The 20580-nt window shown below is 40.4% G+C and overlaps 1 protein-coding gene across 7 annotated transcripts in view; it reads right to left on the reverse strand.

Annotated features, from left to right (window-relative positions):
• TTC23L (tetratricopeptide repeat domain 23 like) overlaps positions 1–20580 on the reverse strand; it is a 67238-nt gene that overhangs the window by 3370 nt on the left and 43288 nt on the right. For 5 of the 7 annotated variants that reach the window (XR_006702193.1, XR_006702211.1, XR_006702213.1 and 2 more), the window contains 5 exons: positions 18974–19101; positions 18481–18630; positions 9813–9895; positions 2292–2398; positions 104–285 (listed from right to left, as the gene is read on the reverse strand). Coding sequence is in view for 2 of the 7 variants with exons in the window: in XM_045440521.1 (XP_045296477.1) it covers positions 2317–2398; positions 9813–9895; positions 18481–18630; positions 18974–19101 (443 nt within the window). In the remaining 5 variants the exon portion in view is untranslated. Of the gene's footprint in view, positions 1–103; positions 286–2291; positions 2399–9812; positions 9896–18470; positions 18631–18973; positions 19102–20580 lie in introns of those variants that run through there. The other 2 variants (XM_045440521.1, XM_045440532.1) reach the window with 2 other exon arrangements.

Raw genomic sequence — 20580 nt, forward strand, 5'->3', positions numbered from 1 at the left:
TATCTAAAAAAAGATTTCTACACTTGCCCCGTCCCTTGCACCCCCTCCCGCCCCAAGTTATAGATCAGAGTCCTGCTTTCTAATGGCTCTTGAGTATTTTTACCTGTAATGCTACTGCTAAGTAGACTTTTCCCCCCCTTAGAGTTCTTAGTTCTGCTTTTGATCTGCCATTGTTATCAGTGTTGATAAATATATCTTGTGATCCAGAATTTTTGTTATCAACAAGGTTGGCTTTATTGTTGGCTATCCAGTATAGAGGTTTTCTCTTTACTGATAACAGAAGACCTAAAGGAAAGGAGACAAACATTTGTGCATTTTATTTTGTTCTTGCCTCTCTTCCAGTTCCAAATCACTGCTTTATTGAGCTAGATGGCTGAACTTCAGTCTGAGGCAACTATTTCACCATGTGCCCATACCCCTAAAATGTTGACTCTTCTAACAGGCCTCTAAAATGGTACTCGAGTCTTGGGTTTTCTCCCTGAGGAGCAGGAACTCTTCCTTTGACACAGATGGCAGCTAAGGATATACTAAGATACCGGGATTGCTTTTAATCACAGCTGAAAAAAAAATGTACCTAGTTTAGGGTCTTTTATATTGTTCATAATTTTCAGGGGATCTCTTCTCATGAATACACAGATTTTAGGGCCTAGGGCCCTCTTCATTGCTACACAGAGGATCTATCTTCCCCATTTCCAGCCATTAAGAGTCCCATACACTGATTTCCTAATATTGGAGAAGCTGAGCTGGAGTTAGAAGTAATGTGGTCCAAAAGAAATCTGGTCCAGAAACCTGGTTTCTATTAAGTGTTCTTCAGTCATCTCCTATTTAGACCTCAAGACTGCTAAGTGTGGTTTTCATGGCCCCTATCTGACTGAAAAAAAATATTTGTTCCACAGAAATACGAGATACAAAATTTTATGAGGCTTTTTTTTATATTCAAGTTCCACTATTTTATATTCATTCTCTACTACTGACTGCATAAAATACAGAAAGCTATCTGGCACTTTAACTTCCTTCTCAGTAAACCAAGAGATAATGTGATTTCAGATCTGAAGAAGAAATAGGCACAAATTAAGTCAATTGCTCAGGGCCTCATAAAACCTGAGGGGGGCAAAAATCTGAGGGGCCTCTGCTAGGAATAGGAACTCCCACTCCAATCATAGGAGTCAGAAATCCGCCTGGGCCTCTTCACCCTCCCGCCACAAGGTGGCAGGATTCCCCTGGCCTGAAATCTCCAGGTCACTGAAAGGACACTGACTTCCATCCGTTGAGTATACATTATCTTCTTTGGATTGGAGTAATTGTATCAGACTGTCGTTTCCAAGGGCTGATAAGCTCCATCCAGCTCACTTTTGGGATGTTAACCAGTGAAGTGTTTTCCACACCAGCTTGGTGTGGTAGCTTTTTACCAAGAATAGTTACTAGCCCCTCTCTCCTTGTGCTGCATGCACCAAATGTTGTAGCTAGAAGATAATAAACTTAAAGAAAGCCCAGGCTTCAGTAAAAACAAAAATAGATGTTATTTGTTACATGATTACTATGGGGCCAGGCACCCTGCTAACCCCTTTACATACATTTTGTTTTCACGGCAACACTAAGAGACCTGTGTTCTTCTCACCTCCATTCTATGGTGAGCAAACCAGGATTACATGCGGATAGAAAGTGGTGGTTCTGGGGCCTGAACCCAGGCTTGTCTGTCTCCAGAGCTAGCTCTTAACCACCATGAATCATACAGAAAAATTAGTTCACAGGGATGCATTGAAGTCATGGTTTCTATGATCAGATAAAATAGTTCATTGGTGAGATAGTCATGTTCACGGACTTTATTATGTCCTGAAGTGGGGCCCACATTCTTTGCCAAACTACAAAAGCATTCTTGTACCCTCAGTTCAAGCATGTGCTACACTCCTTGCTCTTAGTAAAACTAAATCTTAGATAGTTTCTCTACTTTGGTTCTAAAGGCTGTGTTTTATTTGCCAAAATTTAAGTCACTGATCATTGTCAAAAAGAAATCAGGTATATATGAATACAGTGAGTTGTTGTTGGTTTTTTTTTTTTTAATTAATTTGTTCTCTACATGCCAATAGGGAAGTTTAGTATTTGAAAAGTTCTGAGAAGTCCAGGAAATGAATGTGTCACTTCGTTTACCCTAGTTTGTTTTTTCCTAAACTGAACTGCCATGGAGCCTTTCCACCTCCTCCCTGTGGCCAGGGCAACATCCCTTGGAATCAGCAACCCTTGCAATGCCCTTTAGGAAATGCTGCCTTGTACGGCAGCCATAAAGAACTTACCATTGCTTTGATACACTCTCCTCTGTCATGCCTCGGTGCCTTTGCATATACAGTGCCTTCGTCCTGGAATGGTTTCTCTTCTCCACCTGGATGAATGGCTACTTGCCCTTCAAGAAACAACTCAGATGTAACGCTTCCTAGGAAGTCTTTTTCCAGCTTTCTTAGATTCTGTCTCCTTCCCACTCACACTGCATTGCGATTTCTACTATAGGACTCACTCATGTTTCCATTATTTCTTCATGTTTGCCTCTCCTACTTGATTATTGTCTCAAAGGAATGACCGTGGTGTATTTATCTTTATTAGCACCTGCATCTCTAACTATACTTAGCACTTAGTAGTTGCTCGCAACATGTGTTAAGGAAGGAATAAAGATGAGGAAACTGAGACTCAGAATGTTTAGGCAACCAAAGGTCACGTGGGTATTTCATAGCAGAGTTGGGCCTCAAAGAATACTGCTCTCGTCTATGCCCGAATAGCAAATTTGTGGCAGTTCAGCTCTACCCCCACCCGTGCCCCACAGCAGACAATACTAATAAATTAACTCCACCAAGCTCAGCCTTTTGCTCAAGAAACCTCAAGCTTCGCTCTAGGAAAACACTAACAGAGCTGGCCCATGCGATGAAAAATACTTGATCTCCTTGACCTCGTCCACACGGTATCCTCCGATCAATCTATTTTTGTGGACATGGCAGAGTGCTGTAGATTGCAGAATCCCTCCTCTGTTCTGCTAAAGACAGGGTACTCTGAACTCTGTCACTTAGCAGCCTCTGTTCCTCTTCGGGGGGGCCCTGGGGTGGGGAGCTAAAGGTGCCTGAATTTTCACTGCTCCATCTGCCCCAATGCCCCCAGCCCTCCCCGGCGTCCTGATTTGGGAGAGCTCCTGCCCCCTGGCATCAGCATGCGAGAGCGGATTTGCCCCTCACCGACTCACACACCAAGTTTGCCCAAACACTTTCCCCTCTAATTTTGTAGAGGCAGTGTTGGAATATTTACTGATAAATGATAGGAAAAGAAGATAAATGCAGCAGCCAGGAAACCAGCTTATGGAGCATAAATTTCATCACTGAGGCTTATTTGGCTGACACAGCACATCACCTACTCTCCTCCTCACTGCACTTCTCTCTGGAGATAATCTCCCCAAATCCTACTTTCCTTGGCTTTCCCTCCTTAGTCCCTCAGCCCAGAAGAGGCTGTTCTGTTTGGTTTACATGACTGAGAGGGCAGGAGGCCACTATTCGATTAATAGGCATTCCTTCTTGGGGCACCTGGGTGGCTGAGGTCATGATCTCACGGTTTGTGAGTTCAAGCCCTGCATCAGGCTCTCTGCTGTCAGTGTAGAGTCCACTTCAGATCCTCTGTCCCCCCACCCCCCAGCCCCAGCCCCTCCCTTGCTGGAACTCTCTCTCAGAAATAAAAATAAAACATTTTTTTTTAAATAGGCATTCTTTCTTTCCCCTATTGTGAAAAGGATGGTTTTCCTTGTGCTTCTGTTGGCTTCTACATCTTAAGACCCATCAAAAGTAATATGAAAATAGCTTGTGGGCATGTGGCTGTCCTAGAAACATTAAAAATAACAAAAATGAAGTTGATGCACCATGCTCTCAGACTTCCAATACATCTGGATGAAAAGCTAGAGTTGTAAAAGCAGCTAATGTTTATTGAGCAGCTACCATAAGCCAGATACTGTGCTAAGTGCTTTAGGTTAATAATCTCAATTGCTCTTCATTATGTTTCCTATTATAGATACTATTCTAGGCCTCAGGGGGAACTGAGGCTTAGGATAACTTGCCTAATGACACGTAAAAAATGGCAGAGGCTGGATTCACACACAGGTCCATCTGACTCTAAAGTCCATGACCTTGACTATTTAATATTCTTCTAACAAGTCGAACTGTCCAGTATTGGAAAAGGCCACTTTGACAGGTAATGAGCGATTCCTGATTTGGCGAGGTGTTTAATCAGGTACTAGATTACCGGAGTAATCTCAAAAATCTGCTCTACCAATATAGCTCGTTCTAATGTCTGTGATGATTCCCTATTTGCCAGTGTTACGGCTTCTTATGAGTCCTCATTCTCTTATCATCATCAGTGTCATCATCACCCCTCGTTAGCACATACGATGTGTCAGGCATCCTTCTGAGCAGTTTTACTTACATTAATTTATTTAGTGAAAACTATCTTACAAAGTAGTTATTAGTATTATCCCCATTTAATAGATAAGGAACCTGAGAAGCAAAGTGCCTTGTCCAAGGTCAGACAACTAATAAGTCACAGAGCTAGGATTATAACCCAGGCATCTGGCTGTAGTACATTACACTGTCTCTTACTGTTTGATACATGTGCCATACTTTTTAAAAATTTATCTTTTTTATTATAGATATATATTTGTTGTAAAAAAATGTCAACACAAATATATAACACAGAAGTTGAAAGTCCCACATAATCCAATGTCTCAGAGATAATTACTATTACCTTCACTAACCACACATTTATATATTTATTTATGGGTTATACTATAGACAATGCTCATTAATATGTATTTTTCATGTTTTTACCCCTAACAATTTATCTGCAATATTCTTCCATAACTCTTCAAAGCTCTACTTCATGCTTTTTAATGACCGTATTATACGATCATAAACATGGACTTCATTATATTGATCATAAACATGCACTGGTGTTTCTACTGGTGGACATTGGAGTTTTTTTCTTCTGTTTTGATATTATTAAAAAAATCTACAAGGAAGGCAGAAGACCCTCTTTCTGTATTACCCCCAAATAATACAAAAACAATAATTAGAATGAACATTTCACAGAAGCTTACTATGTGTCATACATTAAGTAAAGCACTTAAAATAGAATGCTCTCAGGCACACCTGGGTGGCTGAGTCAGTCAGGCGTCCAAAACTTGATTTCGGCTCAGGTCATGATCTCACAGTTTGTGGGATCGAGCCATGCACTGGGCTCTGCACTGACAACATGGAGCCTGCTCGGGATTCTCTCTCTCCCCGTCTCTCTGCCTCTTCCCTGCTTGTGCTCTTTCTCTCTCTCTCAAAACTAAATAAATAACCTTTAAAATAATAGAGTGCCCTTATTCACATTTTTAAGATTATTTTAAAATTTTTAAAGTAAACTCTCTGTGCTCAAACTCACAATCCCAAGATCAAGAGTCATATGCTCTACAGGCTGAGCCAGCCAGATGCCCCTTCACACTTTTTTTTTTCCAATGAAGAAAGGAAGACATAGGAAGTCTCACTGCAAATGGGAAAGCTCAAATTTGAGCCCTGTTTTGATTTCAAATCACACTGCATACACACTTCCAAAGTAAGTGTAAGTGTTCTTTCTTAAGTCTTTTCATTTCACATTTACATATTCCATGGGGTTCTTATCCATTCCCTTCACTTCAGAATCTGTCTCCTTGAGCTCCTGGTCCATTCAGCCCATCAGACACTGCCAAGTGGATGCACTGTGGGCACCTCAAACTTAACTCATCCAAAACAGAAATCATATTCCTCACAACCCCTAGACATCCTCCAGGATGATCTCCACTTGTCAACACTATTTCATTTAATAGCATGGTCATTCACTCAACTGTCCAAGCTAGAAACTTCAAAGCTGCCTGTGACTCCTGCCTGTATTACACCCCACATCTAACTGGTTCTAAGGCTTTGTTACAAGAGACCACAAATTGTTTCTCAATCCATCCTCTCCACCTTCCTCCTACTAGGGCTTTAGATAATTAAGGCTCCTGACACCTCTCCCTTAGACTGTTGTATCTGCTCGTAACTGATCTCCCTACTTCTAATCTCTCCCTAGGTCCCATCTATTCTTGCATTGCTGTCAGAGGTAATGTTGTAAGGCTAATAATTGATCATGTCATATCCTGCTTATATTCTCAGTAGTAAGTTTTAAACTCCTCAGCAGGGCACATAAAACATCCCATAATCTCACCCCAATTTATCCTTCCAAACTCGCCTGCAGTATATTCTTACCCATGTACCTTAAACTATGACCACCCATGATCACTTGTGTTTTCTCAGAACTATCGATCATCTCCATGCCTCTATGCTTTTGTTCATGCTACTTGAAATGCCCGCCTCTGGCTTCTCTTCTACCTGCTGATATTTTACTTTTCTTTGAAGACCCAGCACGCTGCCCCCAACGTACATACAGTTTCCACCCTTGTCTCTAGCCTCCCAATTTATTACTTGTCCTCTTTGTTTACAATTCTGTTAATGCTTTACTATAGACTAGTAATCTGGTCACATGTGTCTGTCTTTCTGAAAGGACTCAATCTTAAACATATTAGTATTTCTTGGGGCGCCTGCGTGGCTCAGTTGGTTAAGCATCTGACTTCAGCTCAGGTCATGATCTCACAGTTCATGAGTTCAAGCCCCGCATTGGGCTCTGTGCTGACAGCTCAGAACCTGGAGCCTGCTTCGGATTCTGTGTCTCCCTCTCTCTCTGCTCCTTCCCTGCTCGCACTCTGTCTTTGTCTCAAAACTGAATAAACATTAAATTAAAAAAATATATATTAGTATTTCTAGTGCTTAGAAGGAGCTTCATATGTAAAAAATTAAAACTGGAGTTCATTTGTGATTTATGTAAAAGACTACACTGCCTCAAAGTTTACTTCCAAATCTGAGATTTTCTGTGCCTTTCTGATACACTAAAATCTTACTTGAGGATTGCAATGATCATTTAACCTTAGAATTAACTCCGATTTCAAGGGCCCATTTCTGCTTTCACTTCTTTGCAGAGGCTTTAAAAGCCAAGCATTTGGGCTCTTGGCAATGAACGCCCAGTCGAGTGTTGTCATTGGATTTCCGGAGGAGGTGGGGTAAAAAATACAAGAGCACATCGGAAAACTAGCCGGGCTCCAGAACATCTGGGATTGATTATTCCAGTGAGTTGCTCGAGCAAGGAGAACAATTCTCGTACTAGTTTTTTTTGACATCTGGGCTTTGGCGGCTACCCCTATGGCTTTCTCAGCAGTTCTTGAGGAGTGAGATATGGCTTGTTTCAGTGGAAGAAAAACCTCCAGTGACTCCACTTCTACAGCAGAGGCCTCCAGAAGACCCTTTTCCTCTTACATGGATTTTCTTAGCAGGTCCAGGTCTTCTTGTCATTTACACAGAGAATTAATCTCCCCCTACCCAGAGAAATTCATCCTACCTGGGGTCTGAATTAGGTTATACCACCCCCCTCCCAATTCCTCTTCCTCCTATGATTCTTTTCGAACCATGGACAAGGAACAGCAAAAGACTGGGAGGAGAAGCAACCTCAGGCTACGGTGGAAGTGGATTCACTCCAGCTCCTGCAAAGTGCCTCTTATTAAATACAAGCTGAGTAGGACTTTAGTTCCAGTTCTGAGGGAGAAGGGGGGTTTGAAGGGTGTTTTGCTAACATTTATTGAGCACACACTCTGCCAGGCACTGTCCTATGCATGTTATATACATTATTTTATTTAAAACTCGCAATGATTTACTATGGTATACTATTATCTGTAGTCTAATGATGGAGGAACCAAGGTTCAAGGAGGTTAAATGATTTTCCCGAGGCCACATAATTAGTAAGTGGCAGGGGCAGGTTAAGTTGACAGGGATGAATCCTTTCATTCCGTCACGGGGTGAGATGTCTACCCTTTACGCATTACTCCTAATGTAAAATAATAATAGCTGCATGATATACAAAAGCTTTTTATTTAAACATTCGGACCTATTACCTCTAGCACATCAGAGAGATGATGGTGATGATGATGGTGACGAAGGTGATGATTCCAACGTTCATTGAGCATTGAAGACCTGCCAGGACCTGATCTAGGGGTGCTGTATTATATGTGATCTTATTCTCAGAAAACCCACTTTTTGAGGAAGGTATTATTACTTTCTTGATGAATATACAGAGGCCGAGAAAGGCTAAGTAACTTCACCTAGGTCAGAGAGCTGAATGTTGAAGCCTGAGCTTTAAATCCGGACAGCCTACCTTCAGAGTGTAAGCTACGTTGCCTACAGGGAGCACATTCTGGAGTTAGAGAGACCTGGTTTCGAATCCCAGCTCTGCCTCTTCCTGGGTAAATTAACTTGAACATATCGGTCCTCAGTTTCTCTGTATGTAAAATGCACCTCTGGAGACTTACCTGCTAACCAGGTGTCTCCATATATATTCTCAAGTACATGAGAGTCAGAACCCCTATTCTATGGGAAATGGAAGTGCATTTTTGAAATATGATAGAGGTAGGTTCAAATCTTACTACTTAATACTTACCAGCTAGGTATTTAAAAAAGATACTCAAACTTTCTGATTCTCACTTTCATCACCTGAACACGGGAGGCAAAAATACCTACCTAATAGGAATATTTGTGGGTTAGAAATAGTAGATGTATTTTACAATGCCAGGGAATTGGAAGAAGTTCTACGTTATACTCATTATTTAAATATTGTTATGGCTCTCAACCAGGAAAATATACTTTCATACGCACCAGCAGGTAGGGGGCCAAGTTCCCCGTTTACCGTCCTAACACAGGCATCACTAGGGAGGCTAGAGAACCCCCTTCTGGAAGGTGATAAAACAGGAGACAGTCTTCTGTTGGGCCTACTTTAGGTGTGGCTCTGACTCAGGTAGGTGGGGATATGATGGGCTGAATGTATTCTCTCTTGTCCCTCACCTGCCCAGCTTGCTGAGAAAGATACCAAGTGAACTGCCTCCAGTGAACTACAGTCAGGGTCCTGACTCTTGCTCCACAACAATGCCCCCCCCCGCCCCTTTATTAGGCTCTAGGGGGAAAGCATGTGGCCGTTAGAGTCACACTTACTTAGATCCAAACCCTCTGTCAAGTGAGAGCTATCATACTGAGTATTTGTGAGGATGAAATTCTTTATGAAAACGACTTAGCTCAGTTATAGGGGCTTAGTATATACTCAACAAATTTTAATTTTCATCTTTCTTAGAAGAGAATAATTCAAGGTCAACGTCATTCTGAGATGAACACAAAGATAAAGAAGGATGCAAGTCTTCACGAAACACTCTTTTAGCTTAAATTCTAAATATTTAAAAAAAGATTCTCAAGAGCCTCTTTTATTACTAATGTTAGAGCTAATTAAATCCCCCCAAAACTTGTCTTATATTTAAGGACCTAGATTTTATATATTCATTGAATATATTCATTTACTTTGAATACACTCAATTGAATATATTCATTTACTTTGAATACCTTGTCACAGGCTAACAGCTGAGATACTCTTATAGGACTTAGGTCTAATGCTCAGCATTGAAAGAGATACTGTAAGTACAAGTTTATTATTGCAGTAGACCCCTACGGCATTGGTTTCTGACAGACTACTAGAAATTGACTAGTTACTCCACAGGATTTGGCCACATCCATAGTCCAGGTTGGCATTATGCCCCTCTAGCAAGAATCGCAGAGGCGCTCACCCGCTAACTGACTGAATCTGGGCAAGGCCATGCTATCCACAAATCCATACTGATGACCTGGTTGGTGACCAGGGCCACAACTCACCTCTGCATTAGGGTAAGGAGGTCTTTTGTGTCTCTGCTTTTACTGTGGTCTCTTCCATATAAAAGGATTTGAATCATCAGACACTGTAGGTAAGTTGAGAAACATAGGTTAAAGAGAATCAGATAGCCAGCACCTTCTTTATAAACCAAACTCAGAAGAGCATCACTGGAACTGAGGTATCACGAGTTTCCATGTCAAATTCCCGCCCTGCATCCCCCCTCCTGGTTCCCAGCCAAGGAGGAAAAGAAGACTGAACGGAAGGCTCCGCACACCTCCATGCTTTATGTGTGTCATTCTACCCCACTGCACCTGCCACCACCATGTGGCTATGGATAACGAGAGTAACAGGGCCCAAACATGGCTGTAGTAATGGTTTCCATCAGGATTTTCCAAATAGCTATGACCAAATGGATGGATATAAATGAAATTTGTGTATGGGTCCTAAATTTGCATTGCATTCTCAAGCTGTATCACTTTACCCTTTTTTTAAAAGTTTTTTATTTGAGAGAGACAGAGACAGTGCGAGTGGGGGAGGGACAGAGAGAGAGAGAGAGAGAGAGAGGAAGAGAGAGAATCCCAAGCAGGCTCCACACTGTCAGTGCAGAGCCTGATGTGGGACTCGAACCCGTGAAACCGCGAGATCACGACCTGAGCCAAAACCAAGAGTTCGACGCTCAACTGACTGAGTCACCCAGGTGCCCCTATATCACTTTACTCTTAGGCAGTTTTCCAGTTAAAATTTTATTACGGACCTCTCTTTCCAATCAAGATGGAATAATCGGGATCAGATTTACACTTGCACACGAAATAACCAAAAAATGAAAAAGTAAACAAAATATATGAAGCAATCTTTAAGACACTGAACATCAGCCAACAAAGAACAGTGATCCCTGAGAGAGGGAAACAAGTGAGATAAATCCTAAAACTGCCCCGAGATTATTGTTTTGAGATCAGTTCCAGGTCATGATGCAGGGAAGGGAACAGAGGGAAGCTCAGCAGACTCCTTAAGTTGAGGATAAGGAGCTGAGAGTCCCCGGAGACTCTCAGAGCTGAGTAAAAAGAGAGGAGACAGCTGAGAAAAAGATCCAGGAATATCTGTGGTGGATCCCCCTTGTGTATTCAGCAGAGTACTGACTAGCACATCTATGTGAGAAAACTGCCCAAAGCTGGGAAAGGAATCAGCTGAAGGGGCTGGCGGGAACAGGGCCTGGTGCTTACACAGGGCTGGGCACAGGGCCTGTTTCAGTCAGCCAATCTGGAGAGCCTCATGGCTCATGGAGCTTTGGGTGGCGGACTCAGAAGGCTTCTGCCTCAGTAATGGGGGATAATTAGCTCTTCACTGACTCCTGCGCTAGTCTCATCTACTGAATCTTAAACAGCAAGACCTAAAAGGACTACACTATAATTAAACTGAGTTCCAGAACAAAGTTCAAGAATACTTATAGGAATACAAAAATATCCAACACCCAATAAGGTAAAATACACAACACCTGGCATCCAAACAAAGATTGCAAAAGCACGTAAAGAAGCAGAAAAGTGTTATCCATATGAGAAAAATGTATCAATCAAAACCAACCCCAAACTGACATAGACGTTAGAATTAGCAGAGAAGTATATTATAACTGTTATAACTTTATTGCATATGTTAAAAAAATTAAATGAGGACATGAAAAATTTATTTTTTTAAAAGACCCAAATCAAACTTCTGGAGATGAAAATGTAAAAAGATGGATGAGAGGGATTAAGAGCAGTTTTGATATTAGAGAAGAAAAAAAATTAGTGAACCTAAAGGCACAAGAATAAGAACTATCCATAAAGAAAAATAATAAATTATAGCAGTGGGTACAGAAAAATAGTTTTTACAATAGCCAACACCCAATTGTATAAAATCCGACATCCATTCCTGAGTTAAAAACAACTCCTTAGCAAACCAGGAGTAGAAGGTAATCTCCTCAACCTGATAAAAGGTATTTATAAAAAAGTCAACAGCTAACAACAAACCTAATTGATGAAAGACTAAAATTTTTCCCCCTGAAAACAGAAATTAGACAAGGTTGTGTGTTCTCACCACTTCCACTCAACATTGTACTAGATGTTCTGGTCACGTAGCAAGAAATAAAAGGCATCCAAATTGGAATGAAAGAAGTAAACTTGAGGGGCACCAGGGTGGCTCAGTTGGTTAAGCGTCTGACTTCGGCTCAGGTTATGATCTTGTGGTTCATGGGTTCAAGCCCAGTGTCAGGCTCTGTGCTGACAGCTCAGGGCCTGGAGCTGCTTCAGATTCTGTGTGTCCCTCTCTCTCTGCCTCTCCCCCATTCATGCTGTACCTCTCTCTCTCAAAAATAAATAATAAGACATTAAAAAAAAAAAGAAGTAAACTTGATTTGCAGATGACATGATCATCCATGTAGGAAATCTGATGAATCTATAAACAGCTACTAGAATAAGTGAGTTTAGCAAAGTTATGGGACCCAAAATTATATATTTAAAAATTGTTATATTTCTATATACTAGCATCAACAATCAGAAGTTGAAATTCAAATATGATACGTTTAAAATAGCAAAAATTGGGGGGCGCCTGGGTGGCTCAGTCGGTTAAGCGTCCGACTTCGGCTCAGGTCACCATCTCGCGGTCCGTGAGTTCGAGCCCCGCGTCGGGCTCTGTGCTGACTGCTCAGAGCCTGGAGCCTGTTTCAGATTCTGTGTCTCCCTCTCTCTCTGACCCTCCCCCGTTCATGCTCTGTCTCTCTCTGTCTCAAAAATAAATAAATGTTAAAAAAAAAAAAAACTACAAGAAATATTATTGGGAGACATTAAAGATGACCTACACAAATGGGAGAATATCACGTGTTCATGGGTGAGAAGCTCAAGATTGTTAAAATGTTAATCCTCCCCAACCTGATCTACACATTCAATGTAATCTCAAGCTAAATCTGAGCACATGTTTTTGGGGAAACCAATACAGTGATTCTAAAATTCCTGTGGAAAGGCAAAGAACCGAGAATACTCAGAACAACATTGAAAAAGAACAAAGTTGAAAACCCAACACTACCTGATTTCAAGACTTGTTTTAATGTTTTTATTTATTTTTGAGACAAAGACAGAGCATGAGCAGGGGAGGGTCAGAGAGAGAGGGAGACACAGAATCTGAAGCAGGCTCCAGGCTCTGAGCTGTCAGCACAGGGCCTGACGCGGGCTCGAACTCCCAGACTGTGAGATCATGACCTGAGCTGAAGTCGGACGCTTAACCGACTGAGCCACCCAGGCGCCCCTCAAGACTTGTTTTAAAGCTACAATAATCAAGACAGCATGTATTGACCTGAAGATGGAAAAACAGATCAGTGGAACAGACAAGAGTCCGTAAATAATGCACGCACACACACTGAATTTTTGACAAAGGTGCAAAGATAATTCAGTAGAGAAAGGAATTTCATTTCAGTAAAAATGGTGCTAGAACAGCTGGCCACCCACATGCTAGACAAACAGACAAACAAACTGGGATCCATTCCTAGTACCATACAGGAAAACTGACTCAAGTGAATCATAGGCCTAAATGTTAAACCTAAAACTACAAAAAATCTAGAAGAAAACATAGGAGAAAAATATTTTTGACTTTGGTCAGGCAAAGATTTCTTAGGTAAAACACCAAAGCGCAATCCACAAAAGAACAAAGTGATAAACTAGACTGCATGAAATTGCAAAGCTTCTGCTCTTCTTTTTTTTTTTTTTTTTTTTTTTTAATTTTTTTTTTTTTCAACGTTTATTCATTTTTGGGACAGAGAGAGACAGAGCATGAACGGGGGAGGGGCAGAGAGAGAGGGAGACACAGAATCAGAAACAGGCTCCAGGCTCTGAGCCATCAGCCCAGAGCCTGACGCGGGGCTCGAACTCACGGACCGCGAGATCGTGACCTGGCTGAAGCCGGACGCTTAACCGACTGCGCCACCCAGGCGCCCCTAGCTTCTGCTCTTCAAAAGACACTTGTTAAGAAAATGAAAAGGCAAACTTCATGCCAAGAGAAAATATTTCCAAATCATATAACAGATAGAGAACTTGTATCTAGAATGTATGAAGAACTTGTTTCCCACTTTATAGCATTTATGGCATGAACTAGGAACATAACGTGTTTACACAAACACACAACAATTGTACATTGGCATCTTTACGATATTTTTTTACTTTATTTTTAAAATTTTTTAAGTTTTTTTAAATTTATTTTTGAGAGAGACAGAGACAGAGGGTGGGCAGGGGAAGGGAAGAGAGAGAGGGAGACACAGAATCCGAAGCAGGCTCCAAACTGTCAGCACAGAGCCTGAGGTGGGGCTCGAATCCATAAACCGTGATATGACCTGAACTGAAGTCCGTCGCTTAACCGACTGAGCCACCCAGGCACCCCTGATCATATCACTTTCTTAAACCTCTAGTGCAAAAGGCCCTGCTGGTCTCCCCTTCCTTATAAACCCCTGCCTCTCCCAGTTCATCTTGTACTGCTCTTCTCTTTATTCTGGACACACTCCCTTTTAGTCTTTCCCTGTTTCATCTTGTCTCAGAGTCTTTTTTTTTTTTTTTAATTTTTTAAATTTACATCCAAGTTAGTTAGCATATAGTGCAACAATGACTTCAGGAGTAGATTCCTTAGTGCCCCTTACCCATTTAGCCCATCCCCCTCCCACAATCCCTCCCATAACCCTCAGTTTGTTCTCCATATTTAAGAGTCTCTTATGTTTCGTTCCCCTCCCTGTTTGTATATTATTTTTGCTTCCCTTCCCTTATGTTCATCTGTTTGGTATCTTAAAGTCCTCATATGAGTGAGGTCATATGATATTTGTGTTTCTCTGACTAATTTCACTTAGCATAATACCCTCTAGTTCCATCCACATAGTTGCAAATGGCAAGATTTCATTCTTTTTGATTGATAACTAATACTCCATTGTATGTATGTATGTATGTATGTATGTATGTGTGTATTTTCTTTATTCATTCATCCATCAATGGACATTTGGGCCCTTTCCATACTTTGGCTATTGTCAATAGTGCTGTTATAAACATTGGGGTGCATGTGCCCTTTGAAACAGCATACCTGTATCCGTTGGATAAATACCTAGTAATGCAATTTCTGGGTAGTAGGGTAGTTCTATTTTTAATTTTTTGAGGGATCTCCATACTGTTTTCCAGAATGGCTGCACCAGTTTGCATTCCCACCAGAGGCAACTTTACAATATTAAAAGAGTCATATACAAGTCTACAGGCATCATATACAGTGTGGTTAGAATATATAAAGAACTTTTAAAATTAAGTTAATCATAAGAAAGCAAACAACTAATGAAAAGTAAGCAAAAGATTTGGATTGTCACTTCACCCAAGAAGATAGATGAGAAATTAAGTACACAGAAAGATGCTCAAGACAAAGACAAATTTAAAACCACAATGAGAGGCACCTGGGTGGCTCAGTTGGCTGGGCGTTGGACTTTGGCTCAGGACATGATCTCATCCTTGCTGAGATCAAACTCTTGGTGAGTTTGAGCCCCACGTCAGGCTCTATGCTGACAGCTCAGAGCCTGGAGTCTGCTTCGGATTCTGTGTCTTCCTCTCTCTCTGCCCTTCTCCTGCTCACACTCTGTGTGTGTGTGTGTCTCTCTCTCAAAAATAAACATTAAATAAACATTAAATAAACATTAATTTTTTAATGAGATACCATTATATACCTATTAGGATGCCTAAAATTAAAAACACTGACCACACCAACTACTGGCAAGAATGTGGAGGAACTGAATTCTCATACCCTTCTGGTGGGAATATATAATATAATGTAACCATTTTCCAAAATTTCGACAGTTTCTTATAAAGATAAACATGCACCTATCATATTACTTAACCATTTCACTCCTAAGTATTCACCCAAGAGAAAAAAGTACATATCCATACAGAGACTTGTGCATGAACATTCAGGGCAGTTTTATCCATAAGAAACCCAACTGTAAACAGCCAAATGTTCATCATCAGATGAATGGATAAAAATATCATGGCATCCATACAATGTAATACTCAGCAACAAGAGTAAACCATGGATACACACAATAATATGGACAATTCTCAAAATAATTATGCTGAATGATTCAAGACTGTGTAACTATAGGATTTTACTTATATAAATTTTAGAAAATGCTAATGTATCTATGGTGACAAAGCAAATCAGTTATTGCCTGGGGGTGGGAGTGGGGGAGGGGTGAAGCTGATTATTTACAAAGGGGAATGGGGAAACTTTTGGGGGGGACTGATACACTCATGATCTTGATTGTAATAATGGTTCCACAGGTCAATAGAGATGTCCAAGCTGATCAAATTGTACACTGTAAAATGTGTGCCGCTTACTGTATGTGAATAAAAAGTATTCTATCACCAGATTGTAATTTTTAATGTTTGTCTTTTCTTTACCTTCTCACCCCCACCCTACTGCATTTAACTTTGATTCCTTTTACATGAAAACTGAACTGCCCAAGAAAAAACATTAGCCAAAATTGTCACCAGGATTCTGTATGCATGGCCCCCTTTGTGCTCTATTCTGTCTGCCAAAGGGGTCTCCTCTCAGCATCAACTTTTGCTGAGGTTTCTTACCTTCTTTTTAGCTCCAGGAGCAGTTTCCAATCCCCAGAACAGCATCTATTAACATAGTCTAATTCAGAAACTTCGTCACCAGCATCCCATTGATGGTGGACACTCAGCATGAGGAAGGTGTTCAAGCCTCAAAACAACAGCCTTACTGCCAGCATGCCCTTCTATCCCTCTCCTCCTTTCTGGCCTGGGACATTGAAGTAGGGACTAAAGCCCTAAGGATAAAAGCTCATGGCAAAGATGCAGCCCCGCCTACCTTGCAGTATCCTAAATCTCCAAGTTGAGTCCCTTTCCAAATGGATGATGTAGCTGTGCCATCAAACAGCCACTGCCAGGTAAAATCTAGATCAGGCTCTCCTTCCATTTTGTGTAGAACATGGTAAGCCCTTATAACAGGTGTGCTGTTTTTTTTTTTTTTTCATTTCAGAAAAGTTGTCTTCAATGATTTCTTTGATTACTGTTTCTATTCCAAGTATTATAGTTCTTTTTTCAGAAATGTATACAATTCTTTAGGTGAATCTCTACTTTGCCCTCTACATCAACTACTTTCTCATTATACCGCCTCTCTCCCTTTGTCAGCATTCTAGGACAGCTTTTCAAGTCTGTCCTATAAATCTCTGATTCTTTCAACTGGCAGGATATTGCAGCTCTAGAAGTATTAAAAATACAGATTCTAGACCAACCTTTTAGAACTTGTGACTTAAGAGTGTGAGGTGGGGCTCAGGAATCATTTTTGTTAGTGTGTTTCATTTTTGTTTTGATTTTTATTGAATGCTGCAATTTCAGACTTGGGAAATGTTGCTCCCCATCAGTATGACATGTTAAGACAGTCTTTACCATTTTCCATGTAGATTTGAATTTTATATTTGTCCCTTCTTATTTCACTCCTAACATTTTACTCATCTCATCTTTTGGCCTCAAGTTGTCACCCTTTCACCCTTTCATTTTAAAGTTTTCTCTCCTTATACGTTTTTCTGCTCCTATCCATAAATTCATGCTTTCCTTGAAGATACTATTCTGGTCACTGTAACTTATTTTCAGAAGGCTTTCTTTTTCTCAGAATCTTCAAAATAAGACCCCTTTCTCCTGTTATTTACTATTGTCATACTTATTTTCTGATTATGTTTAGTTAACCTGAAATGAGATAAAAATCTCTCCAGACCTGATGTTTGCCAATGTATATGTGTGGATGGCTTTTGACTCCTCCCTCTGCTTACATGAGTATTGGGTGATTTTTACCAACTTTTTCTCCAACATTGAACAAACTTAGATTTTATGTAGAGACATCCTGACCACTCTTACCAAGTCTTTAGCCTTGGTCTGTCAGTAGACTGACTAGCTGAACAACTGTTTGGTCACACCTCTTGCCAGATCCTACTACAAGACATGAACTTCCAGTGTTGTCTGAGCCCCCTGGAAGGGGAATCAGTATTTGGGTAAGAATGGCTTATATAAGGTGTTCCTGACTCTGTCCAACCTTGGGTGCTGCCACGGCTGTACCTAGATTCCAACACTGGTGTGTTACTCTTTTATTTTAAAAAATTTTTAATGTTTTTTATTTATTTTTGAGAGGCAGAAAGGGACACAGCATGAGCTGGGGAAGGGCAGAGAGAGGAGACACAGAATCCAAAGCAAGCACCAAGCTCTGGGCTGTCAGCACAGAGCCTGGAGTGGGCTCCAACTCGTGAACCATGAGACCATGACCTAGCCGAAGCCAGATGCCCAATTGATTGAGCCATCCAGGTGCCCGTGGGGTATTATTTTTTTAGGACTCTGGTGCAAGCATAGGCACAGTAAGTTTCTGTATCTCCCTCAGCACATCTTAGAAAGTGAATTTTTACTTCACTTAAAAAAAAAAAGAAATAGAGAAGAAGAAAGAAGGCAGGAAAGAAATACAGGAAGTGAAGGGAAACAGAGAGGAGGGGAGGGGATAGGAAGGGAACATATGCATGCATGCACACACACACACACACACACACACACACACACACACACCTCACTCCTCACATAGTGCTTACAGGCCCAGGAGAAAATGCACAAACCAACCAGCATGCACCTTCCTTAGCAGCTGAATCGCCTTTCTGAGGTCTCCTTTGGCAAAGCAGATCCTGCCCATGTTGTAAAAAGTTTCAGCCACTTTTTCACTACAATCACCATAGCTGATGACCTGAGACTTCAGTGAGGCCTTTAGCAGTCTGTAAGCTTCCTAGGGAATTAAAAAAAACGTTTTTAAATAATCCTGGCAATTCTGAAGTAATATGCCAGTTCTATTCCGTAAACTCTATGGAGGTGGCATTGTATGCCTTACCAGGATCTGTCAGTTGTGATATGTCACCTAAGTAATGTGTTTCTATGAAGAGTTGAAATTTCATGCTTATATTTAATAATAACAGTTAACTCATAAATAATTATTTAATCTTCATGGCTATTCTATCAGAGAGGAACTATTGTTATACTCATATTATAGATGAAGGAATGGACACTAGTAAAAGCTAAGGATCTTGTCCAAGATCACACTGCCTCTAGTTGATTTGCCTGTTCATATTTACCTGTTTTTCTCCATTTTGGACAAGCCATTTGCAAAATTCTTCAATGGTTGTCAGTGTTTCATAATCCGTTGGGCCCAATGTTGCTTGATATGCACTGATACTTTTTATAAAATATATCTCCACAGCATCTGCAAAAAAAAGGGAAACACTAATTAAGGCAAGCTGCTAGCCTTTCCAAGTATCTAATACCAGCTTTTCATACTTCAAGTCCATGCCTGTTCTCATTCCAGGTCTCATAAGGACCCTCAGAAAGTCTGAGATATAATTTGATGGCATCAACTGATGTAATTTTATTCTCTTGATTAAATGCATGGATTTTTCTGTAGGAAAAGAAAGCTATGTCTGAAAAGCCTTATCCCAAGACCCAAAATGGTCACCATATTAAACTCCCAACTGTAATGAAAGACTATATATTTAACTAAATTAAACTCTGATAGAGAGTATTTTTTACTGGGATTCCTGTTAGGGGTGTGTGTGTGTGTGTGTGTGTGTGTGCGCGCGTGCCTATGTGTGTTAGAGAGTTTTTGTTTCAAAAGTACTTTAAATGTAGTTGTTATTGCTTAAAAATTTACTTTTAATGTTGTCTTTTATTCCAAACATAATAGATGTTTATGGAATCAGTCTAGAAAATGCAATAGAAGCAAAAAAAAAAAAAAAGAAATGAAAATTATCTCCACACACACTACTCAGAAGCAGGCACCATTAACATTTTTTACCACTGTATTAAGGTATAATTGGCATACCACACCTTCAACCATTGTAATTACCCAGTCTGATGAACTTTTAGTAAACTTAAAATTATATAATCATGATTGAAATCCAGTTTTAGAACATGTCCATTACCCCCAAAATATTTTCTTCATGGCTGGTTGCAGTCAATGCCTGCTCTCATCCCGTCTCAGACAGTCACTGATCTTCATTCTATCTTTATGTTTTTGCCTCTTCTAGAAATTTCATATAAGTGTATTCATACAACACATGTAGTCTTTTGTGATTCTTTCATGCATCATGCTGTTTTTGAGGTTCATCTATGTTCCTGCACGAATTAGTACTTCGTTCCTCCTTCTGACGAGTACTTTTCCATTGTGTGGATATACACTACATTTTGTTTACTCATTCCCAAGGTGATGACTATTTGCATTTGTGTGTATAGTCTATTATACCTATCCACATATCAGTTCCAATTCTCTTCATTCTTTTCTGTGGATTTGTGTTACTGTATGCTGTCATTTTCTTTTAGCCTAAGGGTTTCCTTTAGTATTTATTTTAGGTCAAGGCTGCTACCAACAATCCTGTTTATCAGGGAATGCCTATCTCACCTTCATTTTCAAAGGGAGGTTTTCCTGGATATACAATTCTTAGCTGAATTGTATTGCAACACTTTGAATATGTTTTTCCACTACCTTCTAGCCTCCCTTATTCTGATGAAAAAGCAGTCATCAATCATATTGTTTCCCTGTATGGAGCTATTTTTCCACTGTTGCTTTCAAGATTTTCTTTTTGTCATTCAGAAATCTGACTGTAGGTCTAGTTGTGGTTCTCTTTGTGTTTATCTTACTTGGCATCGAGAATTTTGGATCTGTAGATACATTTTCATCATGTGTGGG

The sequence above is a fragment of the Leopardus geoffroyi genome, chromosome A1 (genome assembly GCF_018350155.1).
Source record: "Leopardus geoffroyi isolate Oge1 chromosome A1, O.geoffroyi_Oge1_pat1.0, whole genome shotgun sequence".
NCBI lineage: Eukaryota > Metazoa > Chordata > Mammalia > Carnivora > Felidae > Leopardus > Leopardus geoffroyi.